The sequence below is a fragment of the Humulus lupulus genome, chromosome 8, assembly GCF_963169125.1.
Source record: "Humulus lupulus chromosome 8, drHumLupu1.1, whole genome shotgun sequence".
NCBI classification, from domain to species: domain Eukaryota; kingdom Viridiplantae; phylum Streptophyta; class Magnoliopsida; order Rosales; family Cannabaceae; genus Humulus; species Humulus lupulus.
In genome coordinates, this window is record NC_084800.1 from 60,784,009 (window position 1) to 60,804,675 (window position 20,667).

General features: G+C 38.5%; 1 protein-coding gene across 2 annotated transcripts; it reads left to right on the top strand.

Moving 5' to 3' along the window:
- The first annotated feature begins 13,776 nt into the window (after positions 1-13,776).
- On the top strand, positions 13,777-18,552 carry LOC133797440 (CDPK-related kinase 3). 2 transcript variants are annotated; one of them, XM_062235335.1, is made up of 11 exons: positions 13,777-14,702; positions 15,019-15,149; positions 15,405-15,446; positions 15,542-15,650; positions 15,770-15,848; positions 16,261-16,557; positions 16,908-17,017; positions 17,208-17,312; positions 17,411-17,473; positions 17,778-17,945; positions 18,039-18,552. In XM_062235335.1, the coding sequence occupies exons 1-11, from the start codon at positions 14,121-14,123 to the stop codon at positions 18,165-18,167; spliced, it is 1,815 nt and encodes a 604-aa protein (XP_062091319.1). In that variant the 5' UTR covers positions 13,777-14,120; the 3' UTR covers positions 18,168-18,552. The 2 variants fall into 2 exon arrangements, with proteins under 2 accessions (XP_062091319.1, XP_062091318.1); XM_062235334.1 differs by having other exon boundaries at positions 13,783-14,702; positions 16,258-16,557.
- Positions 18,553-20,667: the final 2,115 nt, after the last annotated feature.

The following is a 20,667-nucleotide window of genomic DNA, read 5'->3' on the forward strand; positions in this document are numbered from 1 at the left end:
CCGGCGGGGCGCAAGCTCAGGCTAATCCCGGCTCGGACCAGTGATGTCCGGGTGAAACAAACCCCGTAGGACCGAGTCCAAGGCCGGTCCCGCCCCGGACAAACGATTTTCGGGGGATATAAATTAAAGAGGACCGAGCCTAAGGCCGGTCCCACCCCGGACGAGCGATGTCCGGGGGGTATAAATTAAAAAGGACCTAGCCCAAGGCTGGTCCTGCCTCGGACGAACGATGTCCGGGGGTATAAAGTTAAGAGGATCGAGCCCAAGGCCAGTCCCGCCCCGGATTAACGATGTCCGGGGGATATAAATTAAAAAGGACCGGGCCCAAGGCCGGTCCTGCCCCGGACAAACGATGTCCAGGGGATATAAATTAATGAGGACCGAGCCTAAGGCCGGTCCCATCCCAGACGAGCGATGTCCAAGGGGTATAAATTAGAAAGGACCCCGCCCAAGGCTGGTCCTGCCCCGGACGAACGATGTCCGAGGGTATAAAGTTAAGAGGACCGAGCTCAAGGCCGGTCCCGCCCCGGACTAACGATGTCCGGGGGATATAAATTAAAAAGGACCGAGCCTAAGGCTAGTCCCACCCCAGACGAGCAATGTCCAGGAGGTATAAATTAAAAAGGACCCAACCCAAGGCTGGTCCTGCCCCGGACGAACGATGTCTGGGGGTATAAAGTTAAGAGGACCGAGCCCAAGGCCGATCCCGCCCCGGACTAACGATGTCCAGGGGATATAAATTGAAAAGGACCGAGCCTAAGGCCAGTCCCACCCCGGACGAGCGATGTCCGGGGGGTATAAATTAAAAAGGACCCAGCCCAAGGCTGGTCCTGCCCGGAACGAACGATGTCCGGGGGTATAAAATTAAAAAGGACCGAGCCTAAGGCTGGTCCTGCCCCGGACGAACGATGTCCGGGGCTATAAAATTAAAAAGGACCAAGCCTAAGGCCGGTCCCACCCCGGACGAACGATGTCTGGGGGATATAAATTAAAAAGGACCAAGCCCAAGGCCGGTCCCGCCTCGGACTAACGATGTTCGAGGGATATAAATTAAAAAGGACCGAGCCTAAGGCCGGTCCCACCCCGGACGAATGTCCGGGGGATATAAATTAAAGAGGACCAAGCCTAAGGCCGGTCCCGCCTCGGACGAGCGATGTCCGAGGGGGTATAAATTAAAAAGGACCAAGCCCAAGGCTGGTCCTGCCTCGGACGAACGATGTCCGGGGGTATAAAGTTAAGAGGACCAAGCCCAAGGCTGGTCCCACCCCGGGCTAACGATGCCCCGGCCTACAACTGATAAAGGGAGAACAAGGTTCCAAAATAAACTCAGCCACGTTGGCCCTGGCCATTGGAGCCGATATTAAAAACTTGGCGGTTAAGTCTAAAAACTCGACAAGCTAGTCAGTTGGTCTAGTCCAGGCCGTTGGAACCAGGACCAAACCCTCAGAATCAATCAGGCGCGGCAGTAAAATGAAATCTCTACTCGAAATAACAAAAAGAAATATATATGTGAAAGCCGAAGAAAATAACATAGTGTTTTGGACGCGTACGCGTCCGAACAAGTTACAAAATTACAAAGAAAATGAGACAAGGCGAGGATCCGGGCCTAGGCTTCATCCGCCAGGAGCTCCGCGTCTTCCTTCTCCTTGGCCTCGAACTCGGCCTGCTTTGATTCCGGATCGGGGAAGACCAGGAGGTTCATACTCTTGTCCTTGCACCAAGCCATGTAAATGGCCTCCTCGAAGGTGACCTCCAGCATTCCCTCTGCCTCCTCCTTCTCGCGGCGGGATGCTTCGTGCGCTGCTTTCTCCTCGAGAAGAGAATCGCCCAGTTCGTAGACTCGGGCCTTCAAGGTCTGGATCTCCTCCTTGTCCCGGATGGACTGAGCCGCGGCCGCCTCCAGAAGTGTTGCCCTCTCATCGGCCTCTTTTTCTTTCCAGGACAAAGCCTCTTCCAATCCGGCCTTGACGCGGTAGAACTCCTCGCGATCCGCCTGGGCCTGGGCCGTCCCCCTGGCAAGGGCCTCCTTGGCGGCCTCCCTCTGATTCGCGGCCACCTTCAGCTCCAGCTTGGCTGTCTCCATCTTCATGGCCAGCTCGGCCACCAGATCGGCACTCCGATGGGACAGCAGGTCAACCTGGAGCAAAGAAAAGTTAGTAGAAATCCTTATTAACAAGTAAGAAGGGGGAAGAAAAAGACGAGTAAAACTTACTGCGGTGGCCTGATGGTGGAGAGCCTGGGAAATGAACAGCACATCCGGGTTGGCTATCGTGGCGTACCGATTGAGTTGGAGGTTGGACATGGTGTTCCTCACCTGGTCCAACAAGACCGCCGCCAAGGGGGTCGTGTCCTGCCTGAGCTTAGGGCGGAAGTCCGTTTCAGCGGCTGGCCGATCCACGATCGGCTGAGGGGTGCTGAACGCCGCCGGACGATCCACAAATTCCACCTAACGGCGGATTGTCAGGGCCCTTTATGTTTCGTCCCTCTAGCTTCGACCATTTTCCCAGGTCCGGTTGATTAGCTGGGACTGCTCCTCCCGCATAACAGCCTCCCCCTCCTCGAGCAGAGTCGGGCATACGGGAAGGACTGGTGCGGCGGGGATCTCTTTCACGGCGAGCTGACTCTCGTCGTGCGACTCATCGGCCGAGCCAGCCCTCCTCATCCGGTGCCTCTTCCCGGTGTTGGCCTCTTCAGCGCCAGCATCCAGGCCCTTTTTTCCGGAGTTTTGACTGGCCGCTACACCCGCCTCCAAGTCTATTACCGGGTGTTGGGCGGGGCCGGAGACTGCAGCCGGCTCCATGGCTTGAAGGGGGACCGCGGAAAGGGCTCCCCCACAGGGACGAAGCTCTGTCCCGGACGCTTACTTGTTGAGGCTGGGCTCCGGGCCCGTCGCCTCGTTTGCTTTCCTGGCCGCCCTGTCCTTGAGGAGCTGCCTCATTTCGCTGGCGGGAGTAAACATACCAGAGTCTCCTATAAAAGCACAGAAAATGGAGTTAGTATGGCAAACCAAACAAAAAAGGAAAAAATAAATATCAACATCAGAACTAATAATGACCCGGGACGAACCCTCATCTATGCCCCAGGCGCGACTCAACTCCTCTAAAGCGAAGGAATGGACTCGGTCCCCCATGTTGTCTGGGTGCAGGAAATTCTCGTACTGAAGGAACCCGGATAAAAACATAAGGACCTCCGAGCCTACGGGGACGGGAGTCGAGGGTCTCGTCTCCCCGTCAGCCCCGAACGCGGGGCCTCGGAGTACTAGCCTATCCCTAGCTATGTCCCTGACTTGGGGAGCATAAGTCAAGATTAAAGGGGAGTTACCTCACCCCGATACGCTAGCCCCGGGAGTCCCCGTGTTCGGTAGGGCGTCCTCGAAGAGCTCCTCCAGCTCCTCCAAAGAGGCCGCCTCTGTCTGGGCCTGGTCCTTCTTTCACTGGGCCGCGTCAGCTCGCTCCGCCTTCTCCACTTCTGCAATGCGGTCCAAGGCCAGTTGTTCCCAGATGGCGACGTTCTTCTTGCAGGCGATGCCCTGAAGGTTCAGGATGACAATGGTTTGGGTGGCCGCGAGCATCCCAACCAGTCGGAGGTTGTCTGTGGTGACATAGCCTCCCACGTCCAGGTCGTCCGCGCTCAGCCCGGCATAGAACTTCCTCCGTTCCATAATGAACGGGGTGAGGGGAGTTTGAGCGAAAGGTCCTGCCACCCGAAAGAAGATAATAAGAAAAGAAGAAAAAGAGAAAAATAAAACGAAAAGGGGAAAAGGTCCGGGGAAGCACTTACCCACTCGCTGGAAATCCAGCAGCAGCGTGGGGTTCTTCTCCACGAGGAACCCGGACGTCATAAACCAGTAATGACAGACGTCCTGGGGATGCTTCCAGGAACTGGTGGAAGCAGGGTAGCTACCTCGCGGCTTCAGTCTGTAGAAGTCGTCCAAGGTCTTGTCCTTGACGTTGACCTGTGGCTCCATCTTGTAGAAATATAAGACTTTTGTAGGGGTCGGCTCCGCGATTTCCTGCGCAATGCAGAACACTCGCCATCTCGCGAGTAGCCGGTACGCTTGCGGCAGGAGCTAGAACGGCGCGATCCCCACATACGTTAGGAATCGCACAAAGTAGTCGTGGAGCGGGAGCGTGGCTCCCGCGCTGATGTGGCCGGCGCTCCAGGCCCTAAACCCCTCTACGGATGTGTGCGCCCGCTCCTCGATCCTGGCCATGCGGTTATGGAAGAGTCCGGGAGTGGATTCGATGCCCAGACGCTTCTCCTGGAGGTACATCATCCGGTAATTCCAGAACAGGTTGGGCACCACGTCCATTTCCCACCTGTTACCCTTGGGTGTCCGGGACCCAGCGATGACGATAGGGGCCCTGTTGACTTCTTCCTCGGAGTGGAGTGTGACGCCCGTTGTCATATTTGATGATCTGGGAACAAAGAAAGAAAGCCAAGCAGTCAGTACCTAAACCCAAGAAAGTCGGTTAAGGTACGGGGGGTATCCTAAAGACTGCTTTGAGCCCCTTCAGATCGGGTCCGGGATCACCAAGGAACCACGAGACCCTGATCGGGAATGGAAAAAGAGCTACTAAGGCTCCGCCATCTATCCGGGAAGCAACCGGATACGGAGCAACCCGAACCAGGCGGCCTTCCTAACAACTCCTAAATGTAATCAGATTCTAGTAGCCTAAACATGCGAATTAAAAGAGCAGCCTAAGTTCATATATTCAGCAAGAAGGTTAGAAGGACTTACTGCAAGTTGTTGGCCGTAGAAGATGGTGGTTGTCCGACGGTAAAAACGGCAGAACTTCGTTCTTGAAATGGTGAAGCCGGTTAAGCAATTCATCGATAGGGCAGACCCAGGACGTGTTCTCAGGCGGATGGGCAAACGCTGGGGCCGTAGGGAATAGATGATGGCGTAGAATTAGCAGATGATGGTGGATGTCGCCAGCAATATCGGACATGCAAAGCTTGGGCAAAGCTGATCAATTCTTAAGATGGCTCGAGAGTGTAAAAATGTCAAGTGAGCGTCTGTGGGGTATTTATAAAGGCCCAAATCCTGGCCTCTGATCCAACGGACAGGTGTCTCCCCATCGGACGGTCCAGAATCGTGCAAGGGCATTTATGAGCCCTCTCAGGCTGGATCCTCGCCATCTCAGATCTAACGGCCCAAGAGGGGCAGATGCCAAAGGTCGCCCCATCCTACGGTCCACCTCAACACAGAAGTATTAATGATGGACCCCCGTGCGGATGGGACGCTTCGAGATCTGTACCGACACCCTAGCCTAGGCCTAGCGACCCTTGAGATGGCTAAGTGACCTTTCAAGGTTGAGACCCGCCCATGCAGCAGTCACCTGGTGACATGTGTACCCCTGCCACGAAGCGGGACTTAGGTAAACGTACCCGGACACTGGTAAATGGTCCGGGCCCAACATACGGCCAACGTCACTGCCCTCTGTCACGGGCCCACGATTCCAAGCAGGAACTGGGAAGGCAACCGTGGATCGTCCGGGAGCAAGGCAAGCCTCCACCTGGCGGCCCCAGGCGAAGGCTTGGGGGGTAAATGTTATCCCTATTTCCTGATGTGGGCCTGGGACGGTGGTCTAGGCCCATGGTCTGGGCGTTCAAATGCGGGCCCGGTCCAAGCCCGCTTGGTACAGGAATATCCAAGGGGCACGACCCTAGTGCGATTCTGGGTGTCCGGGGTGGTGATCCAGGACAGTTGTCCGGGAGACATACAGACAGCCCAGAATCCTGTTGAAGTATACGTAAAACGGTCCTGGAGTCTGGTAAATGGTCCGGGCCTGTGGTAAACGAAGAGGGACAAAGGTAAACGAACCCGGATCAGGTCGTCCCCGGTTGGTAAGGAAAAGCATCCGTGACCCTGAAGCCGCCCCACGACGCGTGGGGGGTTGTCCCCACTTTTCGCCTGCGGAAAAGGCTACCTCGGGATTGCACGCCGCTGTTCTAGACCTGCACTGACACGTACTTTGACTGGTTTGGTCCCCTGAATTGGCCTCGTAACTCGAAATGTCTAGACCAAAAGCACCGTTTTGTCGGGCAAAACCCAGTTCTTGGGTCGCCCTATTGGGCCTTAATTAGTCTTGAATCTATGTATGTTTTATCTTTTATATTGGGCTTCCACTAGAGAATCCAAGAGTATCCATATCTCTGATGGGCCCGGGTCATACCCGGCCCAGACCCGGTGTTCCTATGAGCTTATAAATACAAGCGATAGAACACTGGAAAAATGATCTCTCTTCGACTTATATACAGTTACTCTGTCAAAACAGAGAGAGAACCCCATTGTAAAAGACTTTCCAAGCTCTAATACAACTGACTCGTGGACTAAGGCTCATTAACGCCCCAACCACGTAAAAATCCCGTGTTAATTTTCTACTTTCCATATCATTATTCTTATATAATATCCATTAGTGTAGTTTCCGAAAATCTCGGTAAACAATAGTCATTTCAAAAATATATTTAAAATTAAAAAATTAAGGAAAAATCGATCGCCGGCCACGACCAGTGTTTCTTGGTGGCCGCGGCCACTAGAACATGTATTTTCCAGAAAATCGGGCTCCAGCTAGGCTCTGTTGGTGTGGCCACAACCTAGGACATTTCTGGCCACGACCGCTAGGCTCTGTTGGTGTGGCCGCAACCTGGGATGTGGCTGGCCGTGGCCATAGCATTTTTTTCTTATGTTTTTTTCGTTTTTCTTCAGCTACAGCCACAGACATTATTTTAACCATAACTTCCTCAATATAGCTAAGAATTTGACGATTCAAAAAAATATGGAAAGCTAAGAAAAAGATCTCAAATTTGTAGTTCTAGAAAGATTTCCAAATGAGTATTATAAAATTGTCAAAATCAAGTGTGAAGTTCCAGTCTTGTAATTCCGAGCTTAATTACCATTGCTTGTAAAACATCATAAATTCATTATTTTTCACCACAATGTCTTGGAAGTCCTAAAAACACAAAATAAATTTATTAAACATATATAAATAAATAATCAATTGCATAATCATAGAAGAATAGTGAATTAAAAATTGACAAATTCAATATTTATCAAGTATCAATGTTGATGCCAGCTAAAAATGAATTTGGTATATTTTTTTCTTTCTAAGAGACAATTTAAATCTGGCGCTATTTATATCAATAGTCGGTTCTAAACCGACACTTTCGAATGTATCAATTGTGACACCTTTTACAGCGTCGATTTCAAAATCAACGCTATTGGCACGACAGTAGCTTCAGTTAATCTCTTACTTTTAGTAGTGAAGATTGTTATTATTGATATTTCAACATAGTTTTCGCTTACACGGAAAAAAAATCTTTAAATTTCAAATTTGAAATTATTGATTACTTAAATTGAAAAAAAAAAGTATATTTTCAAGCTATCTTTATATGTATTTTTTTAAAAGCTATTTTTTTTGAGTGAATATGGAAAAAAATTAATGGAATTTTTAAGTTTTAGATTTTTAATAATTTTAAAAATATTTGAGCCAAGACAATGTTTCGAGTGACAGCTATTTATAAGTCCATCCGCGCTAAATTAACTACTTAAATATTATAGCCATTAAAATTTTTATATAATTTTTATATAGAATTTAAGTGCAGCAAAATTAATTATTTAAGAATTTTGACTACAATTATCCCTATATATTAATATCAATATATTCACGAAAGTGAATATAAATCTATAATATTTCACTCATTATTAATTATTATAATATAAGTAAAGTATTTCAACCAATTTGACGCGGTTCAAGTAAATTTGGTATTCTAGTTGGGACGTTGTGGTCTATTTTTAGTGAAATATAAAGGCCAAATCCAATTCTTCACGTGAATAAATTAATTCATTTAGAAGTAAAGTAAAATATGCATAACACCAAAAAGGACACTCATATCCTTACACAACGTGTACACTCTTTCCCTCTTTGACATTTATTTTTCACTAAAATTTATGGACAGATTTAATTAATCCCAACTTATTTTCTATAAATAATTTAACAAACATTTTATCTGTTGATTTCATGTGGGTACTTCTATTCTATATGTACCTTTTTTTTTTTCTCTTCTCACTTATTTCTAGTAAATTTATAAAATTTCTTTTTACACACAGTTTCCCATATCAATAAATATCAAATAAATTTCACCTCTATAAATATTTATTGTTTACAAAAAAATAATTTTTTATACACTTAATTAAAAAAAATTAAGAATTAGAAAAGTAAATCACAATTTTTTATTTTATTTTTTAAATCAAAACAAAAATATAACTATAAATAATTTAAAATTATTAAGAATCAAAATTATTTGTAAAATTACTATATTTGTAAAAATTATAAGATTAAAAAGTTATTTATTTTTATATAAAAAATGATAAATTAGTTGATATATGACTTATGGCGAATTCTTTAGTCCCTCACAGGACTGAGTCCTTCAGTTTGGGACACATTTTTTTGCAGAGTATCAAATTTTTATAGGAGTTTGTCTTTTTTTCACATTTGCTTTTGACTTGCAATGACCGGTTGTGTGAACCGGTTGGAAAGTTGCTGATGATGTGGGTATAAAAAGTAGGGGCAAAAAAGTAATTCCCTATAAAAAAATATGTACAGTTGAGGACTTGATCGTAAACTTAATATTAATTTGAGAGATATTTACGATTTTGGTAACGTAAGCATTGTACTTCCGCCAAGTGATTTATATGTTATGTTGAGTGAGACGCAACAATAACCACGTAAGTAAAACTGATATATATTTTGTAGTTTTTTATAAAAAAATTTTAAGTTTTTTTCTGGAGATGTTTCATTTATTCCCCAACAATCCTAACTCTCCCCCCATCAATCATAAATATATATGCATATATATATATATACATATATCATTTTCAACAACATATCGAAAAATTTAAACATCATTCATAAAAACAAATTATAAAAATGCACACAAAACCTTATTTTGAACTAACCCAAGGCCACCATCACGTGCGAAGAGCTCTGTTAGCCACCGTTAGCGAAGAACTCGACCCACCGTAATGGAGAAGTTGAGTCACCGTTTCTAGCCTCGTGCATGTGCTCTACGCCTAGTCACCGCCAACCCAGGAGAATGAAAGAGATGGAGATATTTTACAACCAGTAGAAATGACTGATTCATGGAGTATATCCAAAAAAAGAATCAACATATATCTAATGCCCAACCAAAATTACACAAACAAATAATAGATATAATAGGAAAGGGAGATTCGGAGTTAGAGTTGACTTGACAGTTGGGTGGAGTAGAAAATCGACTGGGTCCACTGAGTTAGAGTTGCATTCTTGAGGTTACAGCAGGCATGCTGACAATGATTGAGATGGGAAGACAAATATGGTATTTTGAAGTGAGAAGGAAATGCATGCACAAATGATGGACGCAAGGGAAGAAGAGAGATGAAGGATTGCTTTTTTTTTTTTTTAAGCAATTGATTGATAAAGAGTAATAATAGACCCACAAAAAAAAAAAATTATAACCAGTTACAGGTTTTTAAGTGTAGTGTGGTATTTTAACAAATTTTTATAAAATAAATTGATCTGATGGCTGGCAATCTTTATAGTTAAATCTAATGGATAAAAATTTATGATAGATTTAGTCCATCCAAAGCAAATGAGGGACTAAAGAATTGACCATGACTTATATAATATATCATATATTTTAGAGTTGCTAAATAATTAATTTTTAATTTTTAATATTTAATAAAGATATTTATGTCAATTCACCAAAATTACATATTTGATAATAATTAAATAATTAAGTGAGGTAAATAAAGAGAAAATAGAGTGCTAAAACATCACCGAATAACTTTCCATTTTTTTAATATTACATCAAATATTTATACTATACCACACATCACGTTCCCTATATTATTTTTTTATCATTTAAATATTATATTTTTAATATATTATATTTATTTTAAATATAAAATAATATAGAAAGATAAGAGAATAATAGATGGGAGAGGAGAGAGATATTATTTAAAAATATTTGAAGGATGAATAATAGAGTACATTTTTAACCCTCTTTCTATATATTTTTGGAACTATCTTTATTTTACATTATCTATTGTGAGTGCTTTAATAGTCTCACCCTTTTGGCCTTTTATGTATTAGATAACTTTGAAAATAATGGTAACTTGTGACAAAACTCCTAAATCTTGTTATATATATATATTTATTTTGCAGTAAGATAATGTCTTTGTTAGGGTCAATGGAATTGGATTGAAAAATAGAAAAAAAGAATATTTGCTGGGATTCAAGATAGGTTTGGTGGGCTTCTACTCTACCACCATTTTTGTTTTGTAATCCTTTGATGTAAACAATTAGTGAATTTATTAATTCTAACATAGTTTAGTAAAATCAAATAACATTCTAATAATAACTAAACACAATTAACTTCTTCTATGACTATGGGATGTAGTCATGACATGTTTGGTTTGCTGTTTGATATTTTTGCTTGAAACATGGGATAAATTTAGAACAGTGCCTAATTAAGACAACAACGCAAGACAAATCAATTGAGGATTAGTTGGTTACTTACTTAATATATATATATTTATATTAATATAAAATAATTTATCACATCGTATGTATAATATTCAATTTTGACAGAAGAAGATTTGTATTTATTGATTTGTCTTCGATTACACTATGCTTAGAAAGCAACATCAAAGCTTAATACATTAATATATAGGCTTTTGGTTTGGATGTAATCTTAAAGATTGATATGTTACACATAAAAACTAAGAGCACTCTCTGAATTGATGATGTAAACTCATCTATTATTTTTCTTCTTCTTTTTTTTTTAACAAACTCATCTATTCTTTGAAGAGGAATTTACATCTTTGGGAAAATTTTCTAAACTTTGATGAATATGACATTTTTTTGTGTGTGCATTTTATATGGTTTTTTTTTTACCTTTTTTATGAGATTTTTTTAACCCATATTTGTGTAATAATTTATTAGTTTTACTATATTTAATTATATAAGATTATTTTGGCTAATTTTGAATTTTTGTTAGGATATTTCAGTAATTGTAGGTATTATTTTTAATTTTTTTTTTGTTCAGACATTGAAAAATGTTTTGTTTTCTTATTTTATTTTATTTTTTATCTTATTCAATCAACATTTTCTCCACTGTAACCGATTACCACTATAGAGGATAATTTTGATTTTTTAGTAATGTACTATTATCAAAATACCAACTAAATTGTAACTGGTTACTTAATGAGATTTGAAGAAAACAAATTGATATGAAAAAAATAAAATAAATTGATCGTGAAGGTAACTGGTTACAATTAAGTTTGAAAAAAAAAAATAAATGAAAAAAAACTAGTTGCGATGGTAACCAATTACTTAGCCAGGTCTGAAAACAAATTAGGATCCAAACAAAAAATCTAAAACGATCATAATCGCAACTTGTTATAGCTAGGTATGAAAAAAATCAGATCTATAAAAAAACACAGTTACGATAACTAGTTACTTATCTAAACTTGGAAAGAAAATCAGATCTATAAAAAAAAAAAAATTATAAATTGATCGTTATTGTAACTAGTTACAGCCAAGTCTGAAAAAAAAAATCAAATATGAAAAAAAAAAGAACCAATCGTGATAGTACCTAGTTACTTAAACAGGTTAGAAAAAAAAATCAGATTTGAACAAAAAAACCTAAACAAATCATGATGGTAACCGGTTACGATTAGGGTTGGAAGAAAGAAGATCATTTCTAAAGAGTAAAATCAGATTTAAGATGCAAAATCAAATGTGAAAAGGAAGAAGACCAACAAGAACAACCAAAAGAATAACATTAAAACCACCACCACCACCATCAACAATAACAAAAGAAGAAGAAGAAGAACCAGAACCAAAGGGCAATGGATCGTCGGGGGGAGGGTGGCTACGTTGCCAGCGGATGGCAGAGGTGGTGTCTCCAGCGGAGAGCTGAGAAGAAAGAATTAAATGGGGAAGGAGAGACAGAGAAAGAAGAAAGTGAAGAGAGATAAATGTGAGAGAGAAACGAGAGAATGAGAAAGTGCGAGATAATTTTGTGTACAAATATAGTAATTTAATTTTTATATATTATGTGATTTCCATGTTTTAAACTTTTTTTTTTAAAAAAAATTCACCATATTTTGTAGTATTTCTTTTTTGTCCATAAATATAAAAACTCATCTTCTTTATCACATATTTATGTAATCTTCTCTTCTTTGAAATATTGAAATAAAGAAAAGAAGTGTTTAAAAAGTGTTAAAATACCTCTTTATCAATGTATTTTACAGCAATTAATAGTCAGTCATGTAGAACAACACTATTTATTGCTCCAAATATATTTGAATAGTTTTTAGTTTGTCTGTAAATGTATGTAAGTGTGTATATATTATATATTTAAAATAAATAAAATATATTAAAAAAATAGAATCCTTTAGAAGTTAAACATATAATATAATGTAAAATAAAGAAAATACAAATTTAGTAAAGTATTTTAAAAGATAGATGAGAGATACTATTAAAAAGTACTCTAATATCATAAAAAAGAAAAGTTGTACAAAACTCTGCATAAAAATAATGTAATTGTATATAATTTAAGTAGCTCTATTACACTACATTTGTGATATAAAATCATATAAATTATTATTTGCTCCTATAATTTTCTTGAACTACTCCATTATCTTTTATTTTCAATTATTGAATTTTATTCTTATTTATGTATATATAAATAAAGTAATGGAGTACCCTGATAAAATGCCCAAATTAATGCTTCCATGCATGTGTGATCGAATATAGATATTTTATACAATTTTAGTGGCTATAGGCATAACAATAATAACCATGAATTTAATGCAGTTATATATAAAGAAAGTGGTGTCATTTTCCCAGTAAAAATAATAAAAATGACACATCATACACTGATATTCGTCAGAATAAAATTAATTATTACTCAGATTGTCAGTATCATATGAGGATATTGTGACCAAATGTTGTGTTGGGTTCATGTCTTCCAAATAGTAGGTGAACTGTGAACATGACAACCATGCAATTACTCCTTTCCTTTCTTATATTAATAAATAATTACACATTTTTATTACTTAAGCCAGCAAAAATCTTACTTATTTAGATATATAGAGTAATTAATTAGCAAACCTACCATAGATTATAAAAACACTGAATTTAATAACTATACATTATTATAAAATTAATTAGTAGCGTCACTGTTATGATATGGTTTAAAAGTAGAGCATGGCCACGTGCCATTCATTATTAGTTCCCACTACACTCGCATGTACTAGATTATAGGCTTAATATTAGAAGGTTCAGTCCAGTCCAGGCATGGCAAAGCAAACCTCGTTAGCTCTGACTGATTCTCTCAAAAACACTTTTGTCTCCCTTACCATCCTAGTTGTACACTCTCATATGATGCCACGTGTCGAAACGTGGGCAATTTGGTAATCCACTTCCGCTTCTTATTCAACGGCCAAACTTCAACGGATCGTTGTTGAGCAGGTGCATACGTCACGCCATACATCAAGCAGCAGAGGATAAATTCTCATCCGTGTCCCGGAAAAGCCCTTTTCTTAATTTTAAAATTACAAATAACGGCAAAGAAAAGAAACAAAAGACAAAAAAACGAAGAGAGCTTCGTTTGTAGTACAAACACAGAGTCAGAGAGTGGGAAACTTTTTACTCCAAAAACACAGCTCTTGGTATGACAGATCAACGGCTGTGATCACGAATCTAAGTCATGTTACTGTGGTTTTGACTTTATTGTTTTAAGATTCTGTAAAGTCGACGGTGGTGATTATTTCTTAAACTCAGTTCATAAGTGGTGATGGTGATAGGGTATAATAGCCCATCTGTTGAGTTTCGCATGTCCCTGTCTCACTCGCTCCCTCGCTTCTTAGCTTCTGACTCAGAATTTCCTTTCATTCTCTTCGTTTATCGTTTTCTCGCCGTAGATCTCTGTGTTCTTTTTGTCTTTGTATATACCCTTTTCCGGTGGGAGTTCAGATCGGTCGTTTTTAAGTCGTCGATGCGTGGACTTTGACTGGACTCGGCTCGTGATCCGAAACAGTGCGGGAGGAGGGTGGGTGGGTGTCTAAGATGGGACAGTGCTACGGTAAGACCAATCCAACGGCTGAGAACGACCCCAATGGCGAAGACCCATCAACCACGACCATCACTACAACGGTGGGCTCCTCCCCGAATAGGCCTCAGACCCCAGCCCGTTCCAGCGGCAGAGGATGGAACGGACTCTTCACCGGTAAGGGCAGTACTCCAGGTCGGTCTTCGAACCCGAGTCCATGGCCTAGTCCGTACCCACATGGGGTTTCGGCGAGCCCTTTGCCGCCGGGGGTGTCGCCGTCGCCGGCAAGATCATCGACGCCGGGGAGGTTTTTTAAGAGGAGGTTTGCGCCACCGTCTCCGGCGAAGCATATTAAGGCCTCGTTGGCTAAAAGGTTTGGTCATGGAAAGCCCAAACAAGGCACAATTCCTGAGGAAGAAGGAGTTGAGCCGGAACAGTCTCTGGACAAGACCTTTGGCTATAGCAAAAATCTTGGGGCTAAGTATGAGCTCGGAGTGGAGGTGGGCAGAGGGCATTTTGGTCATACATGCTCGGCCAGGGGCAAGAAAGGCGAGCTCAAAGATCAGCCTGTGGCGGTCAAAATAATTTCCAAATCCAAGGTAGGAAATGCTGTGAAGATTTTTCATATTGTTTTTGGTTCTCAATTTTGTTTACATAAATTAGGAATGTTTTTATCCTCATTTTTTGTCATATCTTGATTTAATTATCGGGTTTTAGTACAATTGGAATTGGGTTCTATGAGTTGTTGGTAGTGGAAAGTTCTATATGACTAGAAATCATTATTTCATATGGTCATAGTTGTTAGTTATTAATTTTCAGATAGATGTATGGTTGCTTCTGGGATTTTTTTTTTTTTTTTGGGTTTTCTATTGGATTGATGGTCTAATCATCTTGTCATAAAACTTCATTTTCTAGATGACGACAGCAATAGCCATAGAAGATGTTCGTAGAGAAGTGAAGATATTAAAAGCTTTATCTGGGCATAAGAATCTTGTAAAATTCTATGACGCGTATGAAGACACCAACAACGTGTATATAGTGATGGAGTATGTATATTATGTTCTTCATTCACATACATTTAAGCTCAGCCTTGTTAACACTACATTTCTACTGTTCATGCAATGATTTTTGTCTCACTGTTTTTCAAATTAATGACATTCCCTCCATTCTAGGTGGCCTTGTTTTTTCTTTCTTTTTTGTTGAAAAATATTGAAATTGGTTATCTCTGTTGATATAGTTATAATATTATTTTTTCATTGGCAATACATTTCATTGAGTTTAGCATGAATTCTTTTTCTCAGATTGTGTGAAGGTGGAGAACTTCTTGACAGAATTTTGTCAAGGTATTATTTATTTGCTACTTTTTTGAGAGAGTTCATGTATGTTTGGTTTTTTGTAAAATTGCTATGAAGATTCAACGATTCACCTTTATTGACAGAGGTGGAAAGTATGCAGAGGAAGACGCAAAAGTTATAGTTGTTCAAATTTTAAGTGTAGTTGCATTCTGTCATCTTCAAGGCGTGGTGCACCGTGACTTGAAGCCAGAGGTTCTTGCTTGCCAAACTTGCCTTATTTGATTTGTGTTTACAAACTTAATAGCAGTTCTTTTATAATCCCTGTGTTTACCCTTGAATTTTTGATGTTGCTTCTGTTTCTTGCTTAACAGAATTTCCTTTTTGCTTCTAAAAGTGAAGATTCTGATATGAAGCTTATTGATTTTGGTCTTTCCGACTTCATCAGACCAGGTAATTGCTTTGCTACCAATTGCTTTTTATAATTATTATATATATCTATATAAATAAAAGTGGCATACTGCACAATGTAAGTTTTTGACACAGACCAGATCCACCCCATAATGAGTATTTAGTTGTTAATTAAGCTAGAGGTTATTAGATTAATAGTCTTTTCTTTTTAATGCAGCTTACTAGGTTAAACAAAGTTTCCAGTTTATGCTTTTAATTTAAAAAATAAATAAATCAAAACAATGCTTATTTAGAAACTAAATCCAATTAAGGTCACAGCATACGTGTTATTATGAAGCCTTTTTTGCATCTTTCCTCTTACTTTCATTATTCTCGAACAAATGTTTCCATCATTTTATTTTACATTACAATAAAGAATTTTTTAAAAGTAATTTTCTTTGTTTGAATGTAGCAGAAGAGAGACTTAATGATATTGTTGGAAGTGCATACTATGTTGCTCCTGAAGTTCTTCATAGATCATATAGTCTCGAAGCAGACATATGGAGTATTGGTGTGATCACCTACATCCTCCTGTGTGGAAGCCGTCCATTCTGGGCTCGGACTGAGTCAGGAATTTTTCGGGCAGTACTGAGAGCTGATCCTAGTTTTGACGATTTACCCTGGCCATCTGTGTCCCAAGAGGCCAAAGACTTCGTGAAGAGGCTTCTGCACAAGGATTACAGAAAAAGGATGACAGCCGTCCAAGCTCTAAGTAATTTAACTTCTCTATTGATTTCTGCAGTGACAAGATGTTGACTAGTTAAGTTTCGGCTTTCTCTTTTTGGTGACTGTGGTATAATGTCTTATTCCCCCACATCCAAGAGAAAGTTGATGCCATTGCTGGGGTCTTTCTTAGAGCTATTTGGATGTTTTCTTTGCTTTTCAATAAAAATCAGCAAACTGAGCTGTGTTATACGGCAAGAAAAGCAACTAAAACTGCTCCAGCAATGTGTACTTCATTTTTGTTACATTATAAAGTAGAATGTAGTTTATTGTTGTTTTCATGTTACAGAGGTTGGTTGACTCATTCTTTTCAAGCCTAATCAACTTCTTTAAATGCAGCTCACCCATGGTTAAGGAGTGACACTCGCCCTATCCCTTTGGATGTATTGATCTACAAATTAGTTAAATCATATCTTCGTGCGTCACCCTTCAAACGTGCAGCGCTTAAGGTACTATCATTTTCTTATTAGTGACAATAAGGACCTTCACTCTTTTTCTGTATGCAATAAGTTTAAGAACATTTTTTATTCAGACATGTTATGTATGTTACTATATCCTAGGAATGCTTTTCCTCTACAGTTAAAGATTTAGTCCTATTGTAGCTGTTCTATAATCCTTCTGCACTTCTTCTGCTTGCAGGCGCTTTCCAAAGCTTTGACAGAGGATGAACTGGTATATCTTAGAGCACAATACAAGCTTTTGGATTCTGATGAAGGGCATATCTCTCTTCATAATTTCGAAATGGTTATTTTCTGCTCCTTCGGATTCATTAAAAATGTTAATACTCTTAAAATATCTCTTGCAAAGTCATTTTTACGAAAGATAAACTTTTCACTTTTCAGGCTCTTTTGCAAAACTCAACTGAGGCAACAAGAGAGTCTAGGGTTCCTGATATATTAAATGAGGTATGTAAAATTTCTGTTAGTTTTGATTTGCTTTTATTCCCAAGTTTCTTAGCTTGAACTAAATTTCCAAATTCATTTTATTGTTATTTCTCTAGTATTAGAACTGATTCTTAATTTTGTGACATTTAAGAAGTTGAAACCTTGAGAGCTGGTGTTTGAAACTTAGTTTATGTTTAAAATGTGCTTTTTGAGAAATGTTCAAGGACACACTATGCAGCACAGATTGAATTGTGGCAAAGATCTTATGTGATATAATAAAACCGCTCTATCTTAAAATATGTTCCATCTTAATGTCTCTTTTCAGATGGAGCCACTTTCCTATAGACAGATGGACTTCGAAGAGTTTTGTGCAGCAGCAATTAGCACGCATCAATTGGAAGCCGTCGATAGGTGGGAGCAGATAGCTTCGACGGCTTTTGAGCATTTTGAACTGGAGGGAAACCGGGTTATATCAGTTGAAGAATTGGCTAGGGTATGAGCAATGGCTTCACTTAATATATAGTTTAACTGGGTATGAGTAAAAAAGATTCATTTTTATCTTTTCCTTGATGATACTCTTTGGCAGGAATTGAGTCTTGGCCCTTCAGCTTATACAATCCTCAGAGAATGGATCAGAAGCGACGGAAAGCTTAGTTTGCTTGGGTACACTAAATACTTGCATGGTGTTCGCAGCTCAAACACAAGACACCATTAGCATTAATTTAGCCTTGGACATATACAGAGTTCCTTAAAAAATTATTGGTTTACAATGGGGGGGGGTCTCCAGTATTTTTTGCTTCTTCTTTGGGATTTGGGTAAAAAAAAAAAGTGAAAAGAAAAAAAGAAAGGAAAGCATGCATATAAGTTAACATTTTAGTGTAGCAAGATATGGCATTGTAAGTCAATTTTAGATGAAAAATATCTCCTCTGCTGGATACCGTGTTTTTCAAATGATAGCATTGTACTTTGTACTACTAGTACTAGGTTTGAGCTCAAATAGTAACAAATGATCAATTTGTGAAAGGCATAAATAATGTAGATGTGTAGCTTTCTGTATTCTTTTGTTGTTAAATGAAAATGTTTGACAAGATTTCAATCTACATTGATGGTCCCCCAATCCTTCTACCCATGTCATTTTTTAACTTCAAAGGGTCAAAAAATCATAAGAGAGTTTTAGAGTGCGAGTGATTGGCTCCTTAATAAAAAAAATTATTCATTGTTTTCGAAAAAAATAAAATAAAAAACAGCTACAAAAAAAAATGGAATTTTTGAGAACAACTTTTCATTGTTCTTCATTTTTTTTAATTATTATCTCACATTATTTATTATCAAATCACTTCCTCTCATTAGTTTCACATCAGTTTCTCTTACTTTTACATTTTCTTTCGTTATTTTTTCTCTTCTCACTTTCTATCTCCCCATTTTTTCTTATTATTTTCTTTTTCATCACTTTTTCTTTTCTCAAATTTTATCTCCTTATTTTCATCACATTTTCTTTAACAATACTTTATCTCATTATTTATTACAAATTTTAAAAAGATTTTTCTCAATATAAATATATTTATTAATTTTTTATTTAAATTTTTTTAAAAAAAAAATATTAACTAAAAAATTATTTTTAGAAAACATTAACCAAACAATTTTTGTTTTTTGAAAACTACAAAAATTAAAACAATCTAACATACCCTTAGTTTGTCTTTGATGGAACCTCAAGACAAGATTTCTACTCATAAAAGCTCATTTACATGGAATTAGTAAACTTAACATTCTCATGAATTGACACGAGTCACTTTTAAAAAATGCAGTATCTTTTGCTAGGCTTACGTGACCACTTAAACTACTAACTTTCCATTTATGTTATATAAACCTTCCCTATATAATATTAGTCATTGAGAGTCCATATATTAATTCAAACATAAAAAACAGACATATGTATATGCATGTGTGTTATGATTAATGTTCCCACTATCTCTAAATGAATGTGACCCTCTCGAGCTGCTGTTATTTATATATTATTATGATATAATTCAAGGTTGGTGTCTGGTCAATGGACTGCACTGTTTGGTTTTGAATAATAATAATAACATAACAGTATGAGAAGAGCAACCAAATGTGGTCAATGACATTATATGTGTTCTAATTCATCTCTAGTGGTGAATGGAAAGTTTTCATAACAATCACTAATCTTTGTCTAGTGGAAGGAAGCTAAGAGGAGCTTCTCTTTTTCATGCACACCACCAAATTCGTCTGGTACCATTATTATAGTATTGGTTTGTTGAGCAAAATGTTCATCAAAGTATATATCTTGTTTTTTTTTTAAATTAAAAAAAAATCCTCAATCTACGGCCAATGAGGATAATGTTGTTTTTGTAGCCGTTGACCCTCTCTCACTTTCTTGGTTTTTTTTTTCTTTCGATATATACATATAAATTCATATACACATTATTAAGGTAAGGTCAACGAGTTGACATTAGGCCTTTAACGTATTGTTCGAGTGAGTTAGAATTGGTCTACCCTTAGACTTGTTCAAGCTTAGTAGGGCAGCTGTGTGGCCAGACATATTGAACAAAACAGCTATATCCATTATCTTCTTAATTCAACTACTAACTAGATAATAACACGTTATTAAATTAACTGTGCATACCATGTTATTATGTTTTTATAGGTTACATACAATCACAATGTTTTATCTTGACTCAAGTTCAAAACAATAAGAACAAAATATTATCTAGACAAACTATAACAAATTTTATAAGGGTATAAATTCAAGAAAAAAACTTATTTTCTTATAGTCAAGCTTGTACTAAGTGGAATAGGGTTCTTCCCTCTGTTGCTTGTTCTGTCCTTAGAGCAGATTTGCTTATTTCTTTGTAGTTGTAGTTTCATTTAAATGAAGTAATTCTCTTTTATATAAACTAGTTTCTTCTCTTACGTCAACCTTTGTTCTCATCTTTTTCATTTTATCTTTAATAGTCTAAATAATGAACAAAATAATTGAAACTCACACATACTTATGTTTCAGGGTGGGTGGCCGCCCGGCTAAAAAAAATATATAAAATATATATTTTATTTAATTAATGTATATATTTTTAATTAAAACTAATATTTGTTGACTATTGCATTAAACAAATATTATATATAATATAATCTGTTATTAATTTGTTTATTATAAATATATTATGTAAATGATGTAGAGAAAAATATAAGAATTTGTT